A 22,472-nucleotide genomic window follows, 5' to 3' on the forward strand; every position below is an offset into this window, starting at 1 on the left:
AGCAGGGGGCTGGATGGAGCGTGCAGATGGATGAGCTGCCCTTACAGGGGGCGGGGACGCAGGATCATCCTTTGTAATGGGAGATGACACAGTGTTTGAGATCAGATGCAACAGGGTTTTCACTGCACCGTCTCCTTATGTGTGAGGCAAAATCCAAACTTCTTGGCTTTCGAGAGGGTCCACAATCTAATCCTCAAGCCACCATTTTGACTACATCTCCTGGGACTTTATAAACCTTCCATTCAAAGCCTCTCAAATCCACATCTTCTGAAGACCATGACACATTCCTCCCTGCTCTTCTGAGACAGCCTTCCCTCTCCTGGATGCCCATTCACATCCTTTCCCCCTCCAGCCAGCTCAGCTCTCAGGTCCTTGGTGGGCCTTCCCGATCTCTCCAGCCACCTGCCTCTCCTTCTCTTGCCCACATCCCACACAGCTACGAGTGAACCTCTGGAAACACACATCTCAATGTGTCCCTTCTCTCCCTAAAGCCCACCTGGCGTTCTCTGTAGCTTCAGGGAATGAGGCCGTTGGACTTGCCCACCTCACCCGTCCCAGCCTCCCATCACCCCCTTCCTAGAGCATCACCCTCCAGTACTACGTGCTGGCAGCCACTTGGCAGAGCCATGACGGCTTGTACCACATATCCATTCTCCTCCTGCTCGTCTGCACACACGGCAAATCCCTCTTGTGCACCCTCCAAATACCTCTTTGGATAGTATGAGGTAGCATTTCTTCTGTGCAGCCTTCCCTGGCATCTCCCCACCCCTGCTGATGTCCCACGGAACAGTGATGCTCAAACCCTGTACCTTAGATGTAAGTCTCATTCCTCTCTGCCACGTATCAAACCCAATTTAAATTTTTAATTTCACTCTATCCTCCCGTGATTTAAGGCTGGACTATATTTTACTGCTCGCTTTATTCACAGAGCCTCAACAGGTACTGAGCTAAAATCTGAACTGAATGCACCTTTCGCTTAGCGTTTAATTACGTTCACACCTTGTGATGCTGCTGAGACTGCTGTTTCATACCCAACTCAAACTAGTTTTAGCTTTAAAAGTATTTATCCTTTATTTTTCTACCCAACTATAAGCATCTCTAAGGGCAAGAATTACAATTCACACTTGGAGCTCCCTCATAGCAAACACTATGCAACTTGATAAATATTTGTAGGATAAAAGAAAGATACCTACGGAAGAACATGGTGTATGTAAAGCTAAACATTCCCTAAGTCTGAATGAATGGCCTGTTCTAAGCCGTTTCAGAACTGTACATTATTCCTATAATGTGCAAGTACCCAGAGGCACCAAAGACTTTCAGAACAAAACAGTATAGACTGATCACCTGAACAGGTGAAAAACCTATCTATCTATATATACATATAGTCTAATATATGCCTCCTGTAAAATAAATCAGCTTTTCTACAGAATAAAAATGTACTCAGATTACATATAAATAACTCAATAAGTTGATTATTAAAAAAGAAATTCACTAACGAAACATGTATCGTTAGCATATGTATTAAATAAATAAAAGGTATAATTTGCATTGTGAGAATTCTTGAAAGTTTTCACCAGGATAAATAAAAAGTAATGCTTCATTAAGTATTTAATTCATCTATTCCTATTAGATCCGGATATAGTCAGTATGTGCCCACAAAACTGTAAAGCTTTCACTCTGTATGAGTATTACCTACAGTCATGGATGGTGAATCACAAGAAATAACCCTGCTCACCCAAGCCACCTATGCTCTCTTAGAAAATGGTCTTGTACGCACACAAGTAGAGTAGCCTTCCTCCGAAATCTGGAATACTGTGGGTCATAAATTCTAGTCTTTTCTGAGAGAATTTAATATCTAGGACACTAGTGAGATTTTCCAGTCTCACTACATCTAAGAATAGACAAATAAAAAGGTATTTAGATGAACACAGCACAGGAAGCTCAAACTTCATACATGTGAAAGCATCAAGAAAAATAATTGTTGAGTACTAAACCATCCAAGCTTCTACAAATTGGAACTGCGTGGTTTGGGGGAAATACATACAGAGTATAAATTTAGACCAGAGGTTGGCAGACTTTTTGTGTAAAGGGCCAGATTGTAAAAATTTCAGGCTTTGCAGGCCGTAAAGTCTCTGCTGCAACTACTCAACCCTGCCTTGTAGTTCAAAAGCAGCCACCACAGACAAGGACGGATAAATGAGTGGGCGTGGCTGTGTTTCAATAAATTATTTACAATAACAGGTGGCTGGCCTGTGAACCAGTTTGCTAACCCAGATTTAGACCCCTGTCTCGTATTCTACAGAAAACAGAGCCAAGTCTCAATCATTCAGAACCAAAACTATTTAACAAAGTAAGTAATCCATCCGGGTAAGAAAAGAAAAAGTCATAACTACCAAGTGAGGAGAATGGTTTCCTTTCATAGGAAGTGCTCAGAACATGTCCCGCGTACCACCAGGATCTAGATTACTGAATGAACACTGAGTGGGAATCTGTGACCTCTGAGTCACCTTCTAGAGCCATCTAGTTTATGATTCTTACCAAGTCAACCATGGCCTTGTATTTTCTTTGATGCCCCCACTTCGGGATATAAAATTATTTTCTGGTTGTTTTGGGCTTCAAGGTAGTATCAGCTTACTGAATCGGGTGCTGAATTATTATTTTTTTTAATTTTTATTTTTTATTGGTGTAGAGTTGCTTTACAATGTTGTGTTAGTTTCTGTTGTACCACAAAGTGAATAAGTTGTATGTATACGTATATTCCCTCCCTCATGGACCTCCCCCCACCCCGCCCCATCCCACCCATGTAGGTCACCACAGTCGGGTGCTAAATTCTTAAAATTTAAAAATCTGGTCTGCCAGTTGGGACTTAGGAACGTATTTTCCTAAAGAGATTACAAATGGATGCTGCATTCCTGGTCAAGCACACAAAAGTCTCCTCACATCACACCACAATACCGTACCAATATTCTAAAGCCTCGCCACCATTCTCGGATCTGGTTCAATGAAGAAACCCAATCCCAGAGCAAACCTGGACACTTCAGGTCATAAAAGAAACTACTCTCCTCCCCTAGCCTCAGCCCACTGGATCTATACCTACATCTGCCTGCCGGGGATGCCACGGGCAGGGAGGGGACGCTGGGGCACAGGAAGGGACTGAGGTTTGACAGAGAACCGGGGGTGGGACCCTGGGAGGCTTCAGTCTGCGTCGGGGGCAGTGGAAGTGGAGAGGAGGAAAACTGCTCACTGGTGACAGCGAGGGAAGTAAGTCCCCGGCTTCAGGCAATGTTTTTAATAACAAACATTCTTAGGCCAGCAAGTCCTGGTACATTCACCCAAAGCAGACGGAGATGGCCAAGTCTCGTATTTCTCCCATCTGGCAACAGCACCAGCCCAGCATCCAGGGAGCCTCCACCTCCTAAACCTCGAGACATAAACAGAAAGAGCCCAGGGAGGAAGAGTCTTCCTCGGTCTGCAAAATCACAGCAGCCCTGCTGGGCCATGCACTGCAAGCACCTGAACGTCTGCGAACACCTCAGTCCCTGCAGGCGCGGGATGCAGCCCTCTCTAACCAGGTGCTGCCTGCACGTTCCCAGGGCAGAGGACCACCGAGCTGTACTTCAAGTGCAAAGACATGCTGCACTGCAAGGATCTATATTCAACATCCGGTGATAAACCATAATGGAAAAGAGTATGAAAAAGAATGTATATATGTGTATAACTGAATCACTTGCCTGTACAATAGAAATGAACACAACACTGTAAATCAACTATGCTCCAGTACAAAAAAAAAAAAGATACCTTGTGCTGGGCGGCAGCACCAGTGCTTTAAGTTCGATGAGCTCACACTGATCCAGCCCCTTTTGGCCAGAGGCTTGCACCCGCCAGGCGGCAAGGTAAAAAAATACAGGTGCCATCCACACTTACACAAAGGAGTGAGAGTAACCAGCCAGAGCCTGGGTCTGGCCACACTGAAGGCCCAGACAGCCTGGTTCTCCAGTACCCCATGGGGCCCAGGGCTCTCTGATTCATTCCACACTGTTAACTGAGCTCCTACTTTCAGTCACCAGGATCTCCCTGCTCTGTAGCGGGAAGATCACAGTCTGCTGAAGAAGACAGAAAAAAAAATAAAGAGTGGATGTCCCATTTATGACTACAGTGGCCACAGGCAGGCGGAAGAACACAGAGGGGCCCTACGGGCACAGGGGCGCTGCTGCTAGCCACAATTAGCTGGATCCACCTGGGAGTTAACCAGGTAATGAGGCAAGGACAGGGATTTCCAGGCAAAGGGAACCGAAGTGGCAAAGACAAGGAAGAGTGTGGTGTGTGTGAAGGGACTGTAAGCAGCTCTTCTTGCTGGAACCACAAGGCCTGGCAGGGCAGGTGTGGGAAGGCCCAGGTGAGACACCAAGGGCTTCGGGACTCCACCTCAGACAAACCCACAAGGGTCCACCCGGGACCGACAGCCAACATTCCCAGGAGATGCTCTGGCGGTCGTGCGGGGATCTACCACTAAGCTGTGTTACCTGCTGCTGGGTCTGATCTTCTGAGTTCTGACTGCAGGGCGACTGGTTCTGTTGGGGACCCTCTCTACTGGGACCCCTAGCAGCTCCCGCTCTGGCTCCACCAGCCCCTAAATCCTACAAGACTTTCAGAGGCAACCTCGCTGACCTGATGACTGAGACTTAACATATTTGCCTACTACTTTGTTATTATGTTTATTGTACATATTTTTTTTTTTTTTTTTTTTTTTTGGCCATGCTGCGAAGCTTGCAGGATGTCAGCTGCCCGACCATGGATTGAACCCGGACCATGGCAGTAAAAGCGCCAAGTCCTAACCACTGGACAGCCAGGAAATTCCCTGTACATTTTTCAATTTGGGGTTTTATACTGAATACCCAATGGAATGTGCAGTAACATGCCATGTCCTACAGTGAATCAGAAAACGTTCACTAAAGGAGCTCACAGAGAAAGCCATTCTTACCCTTTAGACCATGTAACTGGGCATGTATAGATATATATTTAGGGCTTCCCTGGTGGCGCAGTGGTTAGGAATCCTCCTGCCAATGCAAGGAACACGGGTTCGAGCCCTGGTCCGGGAAGATCCCACATGCCACGATGCAACTAAGCCCGTGCGCCACAGCTACTGAGCCTGCGCTCTAGAACCTGCGAGCCACGACTACTGAGCCCACGTGCTGCAACTACTGAAGCCCACGCGCCTAGAGCCCGTGCTCCACAACAAGAGAAGCCACCGCAATGAGAAGCCTGCGCATCACAACGAAGAGGAGCCCCCGCTCACCGCAACTAGAGAAAGCCCCTGCGCAGCGACAGAGACCCAACGCAGCCAAGAATAAATAAATAAATGTATTTTATAAATAAATAAATAAATATTCAAAGTCCTTCAACTTTGTTTGCAGAAACCTCTAGTGAGATTACAGAAAAGTGTCTCCTAAAATAGCTGCAACGGACATATGAGCAGATATAAATGTTTTACATCTAAGAGCAAATCTTCTGAAGCACCTGCAAAAAAAATCTCTTCTGGCTATAAACAAAATTTCGAATAATATTTTATAGTCTCATTTGAGTCACATTTTCAAAAGAACTTATTAATCTTTCTTGAAGGTTTTATTTTTCTTCATTTTCTGTCCCTCATAAATTTCAGAAGTGGAAACTGGTCACTCAACTTGTCCTTTCATCTTCTTTGAATTTAGTGCCAAATCTCATAGCTCCTTCTCTACATCTGTAACTGTATTTTGGTTCAGTAAAACAAGGCAGAATTGCCGGGAACGCGGGGGCTTTCCAAGTTCTTGTTCAGGGTTCAAAAAAAAAAAACAGGTCTGCTAAAATAGTTTAACTGGAGTATATTAGAAACTAACATCAAAGAAGTAATTATTAAGCTTTTTTTTTTTTTGGTCGCACTGGGCGGCTTGCGGGATCTTAGTTCCCTGACCAGGGATTGAACCCAGGCCCTCAGCACGGAGTCCTAACCACTGGACCGCCAGGAAATTCCCTAAACTTTTTAAATGGAAGGTAATGCCCAAGATAAAAACTTGCTGCTTTCTACATATTTTAAAAGATACACTAACTCCTAAATTGAAGTTATTCTCCAGTGCCATCTCCCTGTTAGGCATCAGTAAGAAGTGAACAGTGAACACCCTCAACAGCTCATCAAGCAGAGTCAACTAACTAATTCCTTCGGAGCAGAACTTCTAGGGACAAATCGAGGGGAGGAGTGTGACCAAGTGTGACGCTGTCAGTTACCCACGGTGGACCCCACCCAGGTCCCACTCGCCTCTCCACACCCCAACCCCCCAGACCCAGACCATCAGACAAAACTCTCATCCTGATTCTACCCTCCCTGAGAGCCTCTACTGTAGGTAACTCCTAGAGTCAGGCAGCAGACTCCCTCACGCATTTCTGCAGGTTTCTGAGCTCTCTTTCTGCAGGAAGATCCTCTATCTCCCAGGAAGCCCACTCCCGCTACAATCCACTCAGCCACAAACACAACCCAGGCAGTCTCTAAGAAAGGGGAGCCACCCCAAGCATCCCGAGACCCCGGAGGAAGACCCGCACAATGAATTAACGACACCTCCCATCACTGCAACCGCTCCAGGAAAGCCGTGGGTCCCAGCTAAGGAATCTGAGACTGTTACGCTCAACCTTCTCCCTAAACCACAGACACATGCTCGTTTAAGGATGACATAAACAACTTCAACCAAGGCCGAGCGCCTAAATTAAAGTGACGATGGATGGAAAGTCACATATTTGCTAACTGTTCCACATCGGTACTGAAAGCTCCAATGAGATGAAAAGTAAGCTATTTTTGAAATATCAAGCTTTCCTGCTCTGCAAACAGTAGCTGCTAGCATTACGCTGGGGAGTCTGGATCAGAATCCTACCTCTGCTGCTCACAAGCTGTAGAGCCTGGGGTAATAAATCAACCTCCCCTAAGGTTCCACTCCTCGCCTGTAAAACGGCATTCGTAACAACGTCCACCTTAGAGCCCGCGTCAAGGACAAGGGCACTACTTATTAAAACGGTGCATGCCACACAGGCAGCAAGTCCTCAACCCCTGTCATCTCATCACCCCACCTTCCAAATCAGCACAACTCACCAACATCATCAATAGGTGTGTCTTAATATGCTTGGAACTAAAAACTTTGACATTTTTACATTTAAAGTTTTTGAATCACATAGAAGACTTTCATAAAACCATATAAATTATACTAATAAACTATGTAATAGAATAAAATATACTAAAATTATAATAAACGTATAATTTAAATTATATAGTAAAATATATAATTAAAATATATTCTAAATTTTTACATATTAAAATTATAATTAAATTATAATAAAAGAATAAATATATTAATAAAATATCAATTTCAGTGGCCAAAATTAAAAATAAGTCTCCTGAAACCAGCAATGATGTACATTTCTTGCACAAAGCATTAATATACAAACTCTAACTTATGTGACTTTCAACCCTTGGGCTCAAATCTGATGCGAAACATACAATCAAGTGGGAAACCATCCTTCAGCAACAACTGACCAGGAGTAGTGCAGAATACACAAGTGACTTAAATACACTTCTCCTGAGACCTTGAGCAATCACAAATAAGTTCTAAGCCAAAAAGATATGAGAAACTGATTTTTTTCACCTCTTGCCAGGGTAGTATAATTTTGGCAGAGTTAACACCACCACAGCTAAAAGACTGAGTTTCAGGATAAAAACCTATTCCTCTTCTTACAGTCACATTAATTAAAGGCCTTTTCGTATTCCTAAGTAACACAGGCATAATGACAACAGGATGAACTCTAACTAAGGCTAAAAGAATGAAAGTGAAACCATCTGGCAATTAACGGCAAACAGTTAATTGCAAACAATATTTTCATACTCTTAACTAATAATCACCACCACAGTAAAGCAGGAAGACAGAAACAAAAAGGAGATGTAACATTTTATTACATAATTTTCTCTAAAAGTGTTTCAGAAAGATTAAGGGAAAAAAGTATGCCCTATCATATATTTTATAAGCATGGCTAGGATCCAGGTCGGATGGGTGCTTTAAAAAAATACATACATAAACACACACACAAACGTACACACACACAGGAAACTCACCATCATTTACAAAGGCAAATGACATCAATAGCTCTGCTAATCTCCCAGACACTCTCATCGTTTCATTCTCCCATTTTCCATTTCTGCCATTGCCCCCTTTTCACCTGCATCTCTGAGTATGCTGAAAGTGTTATTTCACAACAGAAGAGACGAAATCATATCAAGTATTCCAGGTCACGGGCAACCAGTACCAAAAAAGGAGGCGATGAGATCTCTGGACTTTTTTTTAAAGGGTTTACAAACTCATTAGAAACAGAAACAGTAAGACATCCTGGAATAGTTTCCAATTAGGCACTGAATAGTGAGACTCTAGGCCCAGCTGCTCATCTACTCACTAACGTTGAACTTTCCATGAGTCGTGTCACCTGCATTCACCCGCAACAGTGAGCATTAGGTGGAGTCTCGTAAACAAATGCACTTGGGACCAGCCTCCCCTGCACCATAAACCAGCAAAGGTGTGTGCTTCAGTCAGATGAGCGAGGGCCACAGCAGGTCCCTGGTGATATCTGCTCTTGACCCTGTCTACACACCAGAATCACCTGGCTTAAAACGCCAATGCCAGGTCCCATCCCCAGCATCACCCAGGAAATTGGCCTGGGGAGCACATGGGTGCTGGGATTCTAGTGTTCCAGGTGATTCTAATGCGCGGTCACTCTGTTGGACTCAGTTCCACTGGGGGTCACAGTGACTTTGTTCTGCAAGGTCTGCTGCAATTTACAAATCAGATCAACTGTAAGAAGAAATGCTTTTTGCAGACGGATGGAATGACTTTTAGACTATGATCGCATACAGATGCCTACTTCCTGGTAGCTAGGCCACCACTGCGTGTATTACTACAGATGCTTTCATTTAATCCCGGTGTGAGTCTGAAAGGCATCCTTTCTATTCCATCCCTTTACAGGTGGTCACTTGGCTGCTGCCTGAATCTACCTGCCCATGACAAGTAGGTAGGTATTTCACCCACAAGGCTCTAGCTCCCCTGTAATTAATCATGCACTGGTCCTTCTATGGAGGATACAGGTATCTAAAGACAGCTATCAAAGCTCCCTCAGACTCCAACTTCTCTTCCTCCTTACATTGTTTCCAGACCCTCACCCTTCCGGTTACCCTCCTAAGTGCTAGTGTCAATACCCACCTTCAGTCAGTGCCATGAGAACCTGGGCACACCACTTCCAATGCCGTAGCCACCGCACTGGGCATGGTAAACGTTGCCTGTCGTTTCCCCCTCCCCGGCCCCCCAGCCGGGGCACAGTGAAGACTACACTGCCAGTGGATCTGGTCACATGACCTGTACTGGCCAATGGTATGTGTTGCATGTCACAGCCAGAATATAAGGGCATGTGATTCTCTAGTCTTTTTTCCCTACTGCAGGGGCACCTATGTTGAGATGATGGGGGTGAAAGAAACAGTCTTGATCGCTGAGTCACTGGAAGGAAAGCTGCCCCAGAGAACTGCTCACACCTGTAACAAACTCTGCATGGGCAAGAAATAAGCATTTCTCATACAAATCGATGGGCTCCAGGGCCTTTACTGCTACCTAGGGTACACCAACGGTTCTCAGAGTGGAGACCTATCAGAGCTGCAAGTTATCAGGCTCCATCTCAGACCTACTGCATCAGAAACTGTGGGGGGGATGGAACCCAGAAATAAAGATTTTAACCAGCCCTCCCCCCGGGGATTCAGATGCACAGTCAAGTTTGGAGAGCCACCAGCTAGATTACAGTGCCAAATCAAAGGGCATTCACTTCCCTGATGTGAATGCTATCTCTGCAGCCACAAAGGATGGTGGTCTTAAGATGGGCAGACAAAGGTGGAATGTTTTTTCATGTAAGATAACTAAACCCTATCTTCTCCACATGATATCAGGGTGCTCGATTTCTTAAAACCTAAATGAAACGTCTGTGTTTACTGGTTAAGATTTACCTTGGGAAATCCCCGCCCCCGTTTCTTTCCCTACAGTCAAAAGTCATTGATAGTAATATTGGGTAATATCTGATCCAAAATGGAAGCTTTCTCTCCAACAGAGCAATGAATGGTGAGCCAGCTATAAACTCAACGTCTCATCAGGCCCTTTTGTGCGATCCTACACAAAGCAGTACTGAGTGACTCTGTCAGAGGTTGTGCAAAACCCACTTACTCTCCATCTCTGGTGTTACTCCACTACCACCAAGTACCCTGGTAAACGGAAGAAAATAAAACTTACCTGGAACTACCTGTAGTTAGGATTCACCACATTCTTTTTCCTGGTGCTCAGAACCAAGCTACTCGACAACCTGTTCTCTGAAATGGTTGGGCTCCGTAAGGCCAGAGAAAGAATTCAAACCCAAGTCTGTCAGGCTCTGAAAGCCCAGGCTCCTCCCAATTTCCAGACACAGAACTGGACCACATCTATGCCCCGAGAGAACCTCAGAAAGTCTCATAAGGTCCATTTTGATGGCATCTGAGTCCCAGAATTCAGTAAATGCAAATCTGCTTTAGGATCTTTCTATTTAAAAGTTAATAATGGTCCCTTGATGGGCAGGGGTACCTGGCAGCAAATGAGAAAATGGCTACAGTTATCATAGATCACTGAGTAATTCTCAAGATAGGAACAAGTACAGACAACTTTCACTTTTTTATTTACTATCAGGTGCCTTAAATTCTAGATTTATTTGATCTGTAAGAGTGACCTCAGACACTATCTCATTGAGGGGATCCTAATTTGAGGTCCCTAGGACACCCCTAGAGCAACCAAGAGAGTATCTCAGGAGGTACGTGAGCCCCGAAAATTGTATATAAAATTCTGTGTATTTGTACATTTATCTGGGAGAAGGCTCACAGCTTGGATGAGATCACTGGATTAATAATACTGACAAGCTCATCTTTCTGATTTTATATTTGAGAATAGTTCAAGTTCCTTGTTGAACCGGCTTAAAGCTTCTGTAAATGATACAAGAAGCTGAAACACTTGATAAGTGGCTGGATTTCAGGCACTGGAATACAGGCAAGAAACCAAAGCTATAAACAGAGATTTGGAAGTTATCTGCACATATATTGATATATATAAGAAGTGAAGCTGTGAGGATACCTGAAACTTCCCAGAGAGAGAATTACCAGGAGAAAACGCAGGAGAGAGTGTACTGTTCCACACTTAAGAGTAGAAAATGCTTTTAGGAAGAACTGTCAGTCGGGTGAAATACTGCAGTGGGTCAGGGACGTACAGACGGAGAAATGACCACCTGCCTCGACAAGGAGGTCACGAGTGAGGCGGGTCTGGTGACGGAGCCCGCAGTGGTCAGCTGAGGAGCACAGGGGGTGGAAATGTGCGGACGGCAGGATGCCTGCTGGCTGTCCGAAGGCAGGAGAGAGAAAATAAGGGGACAGGAGATCTGAGGTTTGGGGACAGGAGGGAAGAAGGAAAGAGTGGGAACAGACACAAGGATGTCTGTAGGTGGGGTGTGGAAGCAGAGGGCCCAGTCTGACTCAGCGCAGAGAACTCGCACTTTGGTTTCTGACTCAAGTTCAACACTCTTTTCATTTCAAAACAGCTTAGAAAGACGTGTCTTTCCTTCCCTCCCCACCTCCCTTTGGTTCTTTCAGGAGGCCCGAGTGAACAGAATTGAAGCTGTAATCTAATCTGATGTGCCTCACTCCAAAAGGCAGAGAGTCTCAACTTCTTCAAAGCTAATCCTAAAATCCTGCTAAGCTAAACATTTCCTCGGTGACGAGCGGCGCCCCGAACGTCAGGGCTCACACCGCGTGACGGCGCGCATGCGCGCACGGCCGGCTGTGGTCCCGCAGGAAGGTGTGACATTTCATCCCACCAACTCTTTCAACGAGCTGTCTCTTCATGTTATATTCTAGACCCAATAATTGTCAGACGTGCAAGATAAAGATATTTTTTTAAAAAAAGGAAAGAAAATAATTCTGAAAGGTTCCAAGTTGGTTACAGAAATCTCAAATGTATAAGAAATGAAGGGTTCGGACTACCAGATAATTATTACCGTCTGCTCTTGTTTCAACATTTGTTAAATCCAGTTTGGATGCCAAGAAAAGAAGACTTTTCCTAGAATCATCACACTGGGCTCTGAAAGAACTACAGGTCGTGTATTTATATACTAGGTTTATTAAGTATTGCTGCAAAAGAACTACCAAATATTTAGCACGAATATTCTAAGCTGCTACAGCCCATGAGGGGAGCCTAAGGTTGAGACAGTTAAATGAGCTATGTGCTTGCTGCTAGAGCCATTTATATTCTCTAAGTAACTAATTCTTACATGAGGAGATACTGAATTAAGTGTAGCTAGACAAAATATAATAAAAAAACCATCTTTTTGCCATCTGTGATCATTGTGATCAACGCTCAAAGGCAAGTTTACATTGTTTGGATGGCAGGAAGGCCAAACATGCCAGCTTCATGAGTACCTCAAATAAACAGCATAAGTTAGAATACAAAAGTAATGCTTTTAATTAATTCGTAAATGCTATAGAAACAGACTTTTCAAGGATCTAGTATATACTAATCACAAACCAATTCTTATGCACTTTTTACACAGGTTCCCCAAGAATAACTATTTGGTTTTATTGGCTTAAATTAAAGCAATAAGATGGTTTCTTTAAAAGTACAGTGTCATCCGAACCAAAAGTAGGACAAGCTGGTATTAGGTGCCTCAGGACGTGAAACAGAAATACAGCAATGATGACATATTCCCATCTAAAAAATTCAACCTGAATCTAATCCAATTTCTAGGAATTATGGGATAAAGAGAAACAAACAATGTCAAAAGGAAGCAATTACCTAAGTCCAGAAATGTGAGGGACAACTACAAGACAGATAACCCAATTTTTCCAACATATACAGCACATTAAAAAAGAAAACAAAATGGAAGAAGGAATGCTAGAGAATAAGAGATTTAAGTTATACAACAACCAAATGCAAAGCAGACTCTTTGGATCCTAACTGGAACAAACCAACTTTGAGACAATGAGAGTAATATTAAAAAATAATCTTGCTAGTTAATTTATTAAGTCTAATAACGGGCATTAAAAAAAATCCGTAATAGTTAGAGATGTATACTTATTATTTTAAAAGAAAAAGTATGCACACTCAGATTTTTCAGAGATTTTGAGTTACAGAGCTTCTCCTGGATGGTTTATGGCTGAGGTCCTCCTCCTATCACCAAACTCAGGAGAGAATCACAGAAGTCAGACAAATGTTACAAACAGTTTTCAAAACACCCACTTTCTTTCTCTCCTCCTTTCTCCTTTGTTTGTCATAGAGCGAACAGGCAAATTCAAATGTTTTTAACCTTGGTTTATCATGGTTCTCCGTTTCCTCAGCTATAAACACGGCTGTGGTGGATAACTCCCTGCTGGCCCCGGGGAGCACAAGTGAAGGCGTTATCAGCAAAATCACACAAGATTATAAGGACTTGGAGAGTCCTTTTTTTAAAAATTCTTTCGGCCACGGCACGCGGCATGTGGGATCTTAGCTCCCCCATCAGGGATCGAACCTGTGCCCCCTGCAATGGAAGTGCGAAGTCTTAACCACTGGAACACCAGGGAAATCCCAGAGAGTCCATTTTATAGATTAAGAAACTGAGGCTCAGAGATAATGAGTGATTTTAGATGTCATCCTAGTAATTACCGGCAGAGCCAAGCGAGCACCCACGTCTTGGAGTGTCCTCCTTACACCGACAGGGAGGATTTCACTCGTCACTTACCTTCCCATGCTCCTTCCTCACGTGGGAAATGTAAACATCTCTTTGCGTGAATAACCGGTCACACTCCCAACACGTCCACCCAGGACTGGCCACTTTCTTGGGTTCCAAAGATTTTTTCACGGGTGATGGGGATTTCTTTTCCAATTTCTCTTTCCCGTTCACGGATCTGGTGTCCTCTTTGTTTTGATTTGCTGAATTTTGAGTTGTAGGCTTAATGCTCAAAGGCAAGTTTATACCCAAGTTTGGAGGCCCTTCAATACTTTTCAATGTTCCATGCATAGACTATGTTATAAAAAAAAAAAAAAGATATCTTTCACAAGTCACACCACTAAAAGAAAGCACATGTGGACTATCTTACTACATTATAGACATTTCAGTACGATTTTATTTTCACTCAGAAATATTTCTTAATATAGCAAGATGAAAACCTAAGCAAGATATACACATAAAAAGAAATAAAGGAGTATTAACTTTTACAGTTGCTCTAAGTTATGCATTTCTTGTTCCAAGTAATTTTTAAAAGCTTATTTGCTTGTGCCATTTTAAAATTTGAAAAGAAAGACTTCTGTATTGAGTCCAAATCATTCCTGGCACTCTGTCAACCCCCAATGTACCAGAGTGAGTCCTCTCTACCACAGACCACTTCTGGTGAAGAACATTTTACTTTCACATCTACCCAAAAATGTTTAAATAGGCTAATATACTGGTAGGGGTTCAAAACCCTTAGCTAACCAACTTTAACAAACACCTGAGACCAATGTGTTAATAGCAAACCTTTCTCCCTCCCTTGAATGTCTTTCACATTCTTGAAATACTTCTTACAGTTTGGGTTTTTGCTGGGGGGATTTTTGGTAATTTTAATCTCTACCCCTATCCCAATCCACCCCTTCTTACTGATAGCACCCAGACATGTGAACTATACACAGTAGATACTCAAAAAGCCTTTCTAAATTGCCTGTTTATTATCATTAACATAGTAGCCTCCATAGCCTCAACTTAAACTCACAGGATTTCAAATTCCACTGGCGTAAAACTAGTGCAATTTGATCCTGAAGACCTCACTTTGGTTTTTGTTTTGTTTGTGTTCTAGAAGCCTGGAGTCCAAAAAGAGAAAGCAAGCAAATATGTCTGTGCTTCAATTTACAATTCATCTCTGGATGGGGCTGTCTCAGGGTCCTCCGAGTTCCTGAATCTTCAGAAAGACAACAGGACACGTCCTAACTCGTGTTAGCACGGCTAGCCCTGGGCCACAGAGACTCACACTGGCACAGACCTCAGCTCCCTACTCTGAGTATTCAGGTAAGAAGCTGTTCCTCTGGCGAACTCACCAGCATACTTTCTCAAGGCAGGCTCTTCTCTAAATTGTACCAAGAATTAACCAACCTTCTTCAATACTGTCTCACCCCAGCGGGAAAAATGGGGCTTCTATAATTTCCTCATGAGCAGAGGTTATAGGTCTCCCCAGACAATCGTTAAACTGGGCTGTGAAAAGGGCCTGGGCTGAATGTCTAATGTGCCTTTGCAAAGAGAAAATCTGGGGAGAGATGTCATTACTTGACACCAAAAACTGTGCATTTGCTTCTTTTCCACCATGCAGTGCAGAGGCCTCTGTGTTTAAATGGTCCTTTTCAAAACAGAAGCCAAATTTTTACATTTTTAACCACTTAAAACCCAAAGAAAACAAACCCCAAATCTTCTGATATACTTTTCATAAGGTTCTAGGCAAATGCACTTTTACTAACTAAAAAGTTGAAGAGAGGGTAAAGTATCAAAGTATTCTAAGATAGGCTTATGCTATAGAAACTCCAGAAAGGCGGCAAAAAAGTGCCGCTGTGACCACAGAGCAATGGAATGTGTGCAAAAATGAGAATTTCTGATTTATTCATTTTGTTTTTGTATTTTAAGTAAAAATAAAATTATTTTTTAAGGATGAATGTCGTTTTTAAATAAAAGAAATACAACTTAATTCTTCTGGAATTAATGCTTCCTTAGCTCCTGCAACAATAAAAAACCTGAATGGGGCTTCCCTGGTGGCGCAGTGGTTGAGAGTCCGCCTGCCGATGCAGGGGACACGGGTTCGCGCCCAGGTCCGGGAAGATCCCACGTGCCGCGGAGTGGCTGGGCCCGTGAGCCATGGCCGCTGAGCCTGCGCGTCCGGAGCCTGTGCTCCACAACGGGAGAGGCCACAACAGTGAGAGGCCCGCGTACCACACACACAAAAAAACAAACAAAAAAAACCCTGAATGACTATAACTTGAAGGTTTACTTTAAATGTAGATGCCAACATGGAGCACAGGGGTCCCACACAGTGAATAAGTCCACACTGTGGTGGAAGAAAGAAATTATACAAATTGGATTAAATTGGGCAAATAAAAGTCTACCTCTAAATAAATATGTATGTAGAGAAACAGGGTTCCTGGGCTCCTTTCTCTTAATTTCTTCCTCATGAAAAACTGAACAGCGCTGGTATTAGACAATGTAAATAAATTCACAAGCTAGATATATACATACATGTAAAAAACAAAAACAGGGTGCCCCTAAAACTATCTTTATCCTTACCCAGCCCCAAACACATAAAGGCAGGATGATATTTTCGAACATACAGAACATACTTGAAATAAGAACATAAGTGAGCGTTCCCACTGTTTTTGTACCATGGAGTCTCGTGAAGGTTCAGATGAATAAAAACAATTCTCTCCTCCTTGGGGCCACAGGGTTTTAGCAGTCTTCTTCAGTCTCTATTTCTTGGAACCTTGTATTCCTCCAAATTCAGTATTAACACAAGGAAGACCCTAACCACAAAGTCGGATGACCCCACTTCCAGATGTAACATGAGCTCCAGAAAGCAAATACTTTAAAAGCCTCTTAAGAAGCAACTTTTCTTCTTTTCCTCGCACCCCACCCAACCCGCATATCGTACATGTAAAATATCTGGGTCTGATTCCAATGTCCCTGTGTTTTTATTAGCAGTATGTAGTTTCTCCCGACCATTCATTAAATATTTATTGTCAAGATAATTTTGTAATTTTAGTAAGAATCTTTAAAACATCTTAAGAGGATTTTATTGTACTTAAAGTGAGAATGAGGAAACACTTCTCCCATGCATTTTATTCGTCCTAGTAATGCCACGCCGTCACTACCTTCACCTGGCTTCTAGTGAGTGGCCTCTCTGAGAGGTTTTAGGCAGTTATGCTCATATACGTTCAACACGGGAACTTTCAAGAATTAAGAGTCCATTCATTTAACTAACATGAGGTTAGAATAATTTAGGGACTTGGTTTGCTCTTTAAACTGACCTTTTCTGTATAACACATTTAAAAACAGAAAAACTAAGAGAAAGAGAGATTGCGTTTATGTAATACTGGGTCTGTTGTTTCTCTTTTTAAAAAGGAAGTCACTTTAATCTCTGAGAGCCAATGGATATTATCTCCTAATGACACAGGAATCAAACTGCTTAACCTCTCACAGTGGACAGTTAAGAGGCTAGGACTAAGCTCTGTCCTTAGTGAGCTTAAAAGGCTATAAAGAGATTTAGGTGCCCCTTTTGGGGACTGGAGAGTGGGTCGTCCAAACTGGACATTTATTTATTTCATTAACTGAACACCCAGCAGGTGCCAGATACTGTGCTGTATCCTGGACATTTCACTGTCAGTTTACATGGAAACTTGATTAAAAAAAAAAAAGACTACAAGATCCAGGGCATCAATTATAATGCAAACTTAACTGCTTAAGTAATTTCAAGGGAAAATCTTCATTTTTCTAAACACACCAGTATTTATACAAATTAACATAATTCATCAGAGTCCCTGTCTATTTCTAAATCCTATATAACACCAAGTTCTCAAAAAAGTAAACTTCACAGCCTTCATTTTCACATATGGGGGGGAAAAAAAACCCTAAAGCTTGATTATTCTTTTAAAGTCAGGGCATGCATTTGTTACTTTGCTTTGATTTTTCATGGTATGCAGACCAGGGCTCGGGAATAAAAAGCATCCCTCAGTTAAGTGAACTCGTGATGACAGCATGTTGTAAACTGCTCATTACCAACGACCAGCGTCCATCCCTTCCTTCGACAGAGCACATGCTTTACCGTAATCTGAAGCTCAGCCTTGATTTATGACCAATGAATGGATCTGCGGTTCATTTAAAGGACGTTAAGAGATGCGCACACACCTTGATATGGTCCATCATGAGTTGCTTCTGTGCGTACAAGAGAGAACAGTCTGGACACTTGAAAACAGACACCTTCTGGTTTTCGATGTGTTGGTCAAAGTGGCGATACAGCAGGGTTTGCAGGGTAAATACAGTGTCACACATGGAACACTTATATATTATTCTAAAACAGAAGAGGTGCAGGGAAATGTCAGTCAGCCCTCATCCCTCAGGCCAAAGGAACCACTACTTCACATCCAAGAATTCAGGAGGCAGAAGCAGCAAGAACAAACACACACAATAAAAAGAATAGAGCAGTTTAGCTTTGAAACAAACTTTCGAAGGCAGCTGGCATCACTGGAGTGCAGCTCAACTTAACATTTTGGGTATAGAGGCACTGGACCACATTTGCTTAGAAATCATTGTACTACCCACAGATCTACAACTGACACGTTTTTACAAGGTCGTTACTCGTAAGCTACTTTAACACAGAGCAAAAGCATCCTTGATTTTTTTTTTTTTTTTTAATATTTTTAAAGATCAGACAAGCAACACAGCCTGATGGTGGTACCCTAACTTGAGAGAATTTGACTGATGAACTAAGCAGGCCCACACATCTTGGATGCCTGAACACACTGTTACTTGTTCCAGGTTTTCTTTCAGAGTTAGTAGCAATTTTACACTTGAACATCACTATTTCTGTACCTGTTCTTAACAATGAAAGCCCTGCACCAGGAAGCAATTATGCATGAAAATAAAGATGCATACAAGAAAATCCACAAATCAAATGCTGCTTCAACACCTGAGTGTCTACTGTGCTCTAAATGGTTTAAAACACTCACTAACCACTACAAACCACTTCCCTACCTAATATGTTACTAGCAAGCAGCCTCCTGAAGTTAACTCAGCAGCTCTGAACCTTCTGGACATAATTCCTTTATCCATCCACACTTTCCTCTGGCCGTCAGGAGAGAGTCCTCCCCGCTGCCAACCTTTGCCCCCAGGGATTTGCTGAGTCACTGGTGAGCGCGTCTGCCCACAGGAGGTCACCCTTTCCCAACAGGGTCGTCCTGGGCCTTAAGGGAGGCCCTAGGGACACCTGTGTTTCCTCTGAAAAACCAGGATCACCATAACAAAGAATCCCAAAGAGCAGCTTAGGAAAATGGCAGAGAAACACTGACCAAAGGTGTGAGCCACATGAGAAAGAAAGAGCTGAGGCTGTTTGCTATTTCTCCAGAAAAGCTGAAAAAAAGGAATGGCTTTCTTCTTGAGACCACTTGTCTCCTCGTAGGGTCTTCTTAAGAGACCACTTCTCACGTACCTTTGGACCTCACTCTCTATTTCTATACCTGAAAATTATAGATTTAACTTGTTTTCTCTTTTTCCACATGAAATTTATAAATTTAATTGGCGTGAGTGACGTGTTTTTAGAAGGTCCTGACATGTCAGTTACCCTGGCACAGAGCACAAGCACCCTTGATGGGAAAAAGGGTTTTTTTTTTTTAAGATCAGACAAGGTTTACAGGATTTCATCATTCAGCCCAAAGGTGGTACATTAATGATGTGTCACCCTTAAGTCTACCAGATGCGACGAAGACGTGCATCTCCTCACTGTCTGAAATAGCTTAGAGCTGGAAATAACCCAAACGTCTAGTAATATAAGTAGTTAAATAAGAACAATAACACATGAATTTTTTTAAATTATGATGCGGACATATACCAATGACATGGAATGATCTTCATGCAAATTAAAAAACAGGTAACAAGACAGTATGCGGGATACGACCACATTTGTTTAAAGGGTATAGAAAAGAAACAGATGGTATATAACTATCATCATCTCTGCTGGATGGCAATTTTTTATTGTTTTGCTTGCTTATATTTCCTAATTTTTCTGTAATTAGCAGAATAGCCTCAAGAAAAGTACTAAGACTTACTAGCTAGGCTAAGTATCTTCTCAGGACTCTATTCTTACACTTTCAGAAATAACTCTTTCATGAAAAAGGGCACGGCTTGTTTATTTCATGCTACATTCCTTTCAGGTTTTATTTGTTTTGCTTTGTTGCCTTCTACTGAACTGCAAAGAAAGTCTAAGACAGGACATAATCTATTTACTTCAGCATTTTTCTGAGGAACAGGTTTTTGGTGTAATACTGGAATACACCCTACAAACCACTAACAAATAACCAGGGGGAGGGACTTCCCTGGTGGTCCAGTGGTTAAGAATCCTCCTTCCAATGCAGGGGACGCGGGTTCGATCCCTGGTCCGGGAACTAAGATCCCACATGCCGCGGAGCAGCTAAGCCCTCGCGCTGCAACAAAGAGCCCACGTGCCGCAACAAAAGATCCCACATACCACAAGGAAGATCCCACATGCCACAACTAAGACCCGATGCAGCCAAATAAAAAAAAATTTTTTTTAATTAGCTATCCTTAAAAAAAAAAAAACCAAGGGGAAATGGTGAGCTCACAGTACAGAAATCTGGCCGCTGCCAACTGGACTAGATGATGGAGAGTAACATCCCTAGAAGGACAGGTAGGCAGTGAGCATCCTCGATGGGATTTGATGAGGAGATTCCTGCCTGAGTATGTATCCTGAGTCCAACTATGAGAAAGCGGGGCCGGGCCGGGAAGGAGGGTCATCCTCAGAACACAAGACCGGTATCCTCCGCTGGATGAGGGGGAAAGACTGAGCAACTGCTCCAGATGGAAGCACGCTGATGGGACAGGACAATTAAACGCAAAGTGTGCTCCTGGACTAGATTTTGTACCAGAAAGAAAGGGAAAAAAAAGACAATATCTCAACAACTGGAGAAATTTTCATGGGATCTATGACTGGTTGGTAACGTAATCCACGCTGGTTCCTGGGTGGGAGGCTAGATGGTAGTAATGATATACATGAGTGTCCTTTTGGGGAGGAGAGGCAGAACACACTCAAATATTTATGTCATGATGCCCCATTATTCCTAAATAGGAGACAGGGAGAGATACAGAAAGAAGAAAATGAAAGGATGAAACAAATGTCAGAAATGCTAACAACTGGGGGATATGGGTGAAGGGGACGCACGAGTTCTCCACAGTGCTCTTTCAACTTTTCTGTAAGATAGAAACGATTAAAAAATTAAAAACTGGGGGCTTCCCTGGTGGCGCAGTGGTTGAGAGTCCGCCTGTCGATGCGGGGGACACGGGTTTGTGCCCCGGTCCGGGAAGATCCCACATGCCGCGGAGCGGCTGGGCCCGTGAGCCATGGCCACTGAGCCTGTGCGTCCGGAGCCTGGGCTCCGCAATGGGAGAGGCCACAACAGTGAGAGGCCCGCGTACCGGGGGGGAAAAAAAAATTAAAATCTGGTGCTAATGTCAAAAAAGAAAAGTCCAAATAAGGGTACCACGAACTTCACAGACATAGTGATAGGCCGTGACCACAGAGCAGACTCTCCAACTATTGCTACAGTGCAGGAAAGAACCACAGGGCGACTGGCAGGCAGAGAGGAGGGAGGGCTTCTGTTCAAGACAAGGAGACCAGGACTTCCCTGGTGGTGCAGTGGTTAACAATCTGCCTGTCGAGGCAGGGGAGAAGGGTTCGAGCCCTGGTCCGGGAAGATCCCACATGCTGCGGGGCTACTAAGCCTGTGCGCCACAACTACTGAGCCTGCGCTCTAGAGCCCGCGAGCCACAACTGCTGAGCCTGCGCACCTAGAGCCCATGCTCCGCAACAAGAGAAGCCACTGCAAGGAGAAGCCCGCTCACTGCAACGAAGAGTAGCCCCAGCTCGACGCAACCAGAGAAAGCCCACGTGCAGCAATGAAGACCCAACGTAGCCCAAAATAAATAAATAAATTAGAAAAAAGACAGGGAGACCAGTGCGCACAAAGGTGGAGTCTACACAGGCACAGCATGCCGGGGACAGTGTGGCTGGATACAGGGGAGGCATTTTGAAAGATGAACCTAAAAGTTTGACTTGACCCAACTGCAAGACTGAGTGAATGGCAGGATAACTGGACTAGAACAAAGGAGGGAGGAGGTGGCTGAAAAACATCTGCAGGGGTGGGGAGGCAGGGGATGGAAGGTAGGGGAAGGAAAATAGGAGGTGGAAAGGAAAAAGTAAATCCAAAAACCCACCCTCAGTCAGGACAGAGTGCTACCCTTGAAACAAATGTAAAAACACATGAGTAAAGGATTCTAAGCTCAGAATTGCTGCCAACTGCCTCCATCACCACTGAGTGAGTACAGCCAGGTACAAGGCACCGTCCGAGTAGGACACGTCCCCACACCTCCATTAGGTGAATCTGCACCACTGCCCCCTCACAGCTGGGACACGGGCTCAGAGATTAGAGAATCTGCTTGATGCTGTGTAAATCCCAGGGCCGTGCTTTAAATTCAGCTTCGTCTGAATCAAAGTCCTCCACCACGCCGCTACTGTAGTTTTGTACCGTTTTATTTCTTAGGAACTTGCTCCAAAACTCCAACTCTTGGGACTTCCCTGGTGGCGCAGT

The 22,472-nt window shown here is 43.6% G+C and overlaps 1 protein-coding gene across 1 annotated transcript in view; it reads right to left on the reverse strand.

The window, feature by feature from the left end:
- Positions 1-22,472, reverse strand: part of ZNF532 (zinc finger protein 532) — a 107,671-nt gene that overhangs the window by 14,801 nt on the left and 70,398 nt on the right. The window contains exons 6-7 of the mRNA XM_024754922.1: positions 18,001-18,163; positions 13,828-14,109 (exon numbers count right to left, since the gene is read on the reverse strand). Coding sequence (XP_024610690.1) covers positions 13,828-14,109; positions 18,001-18,163 — 445 coding nt within the window. The remainder of the gene's footprint in view (positions 1-13,827; positions 14,110-18,000; positions 18,164-22,472) is intronic.

The sequence above is a fragment of the Neophocaena asiaeorientalis genome, unplaced genomic scaffold (genome assembly GCF_003031525.2).
Source record: "Neophocaena asiaeorientalis asiaeorientalis breed wild unplaced genomic scaffold, Neophocaena_asiaeorientalis_V1.1 scaffold124, whole genome shotgun sequence".
Classification (NCBI taxonomy): Eukaryota; Metazoa; Chordata; class Mammalia; order Artiodactyla; family Phocoenidae; genus Neophocaena; species Neophocaena asiaeorientalis.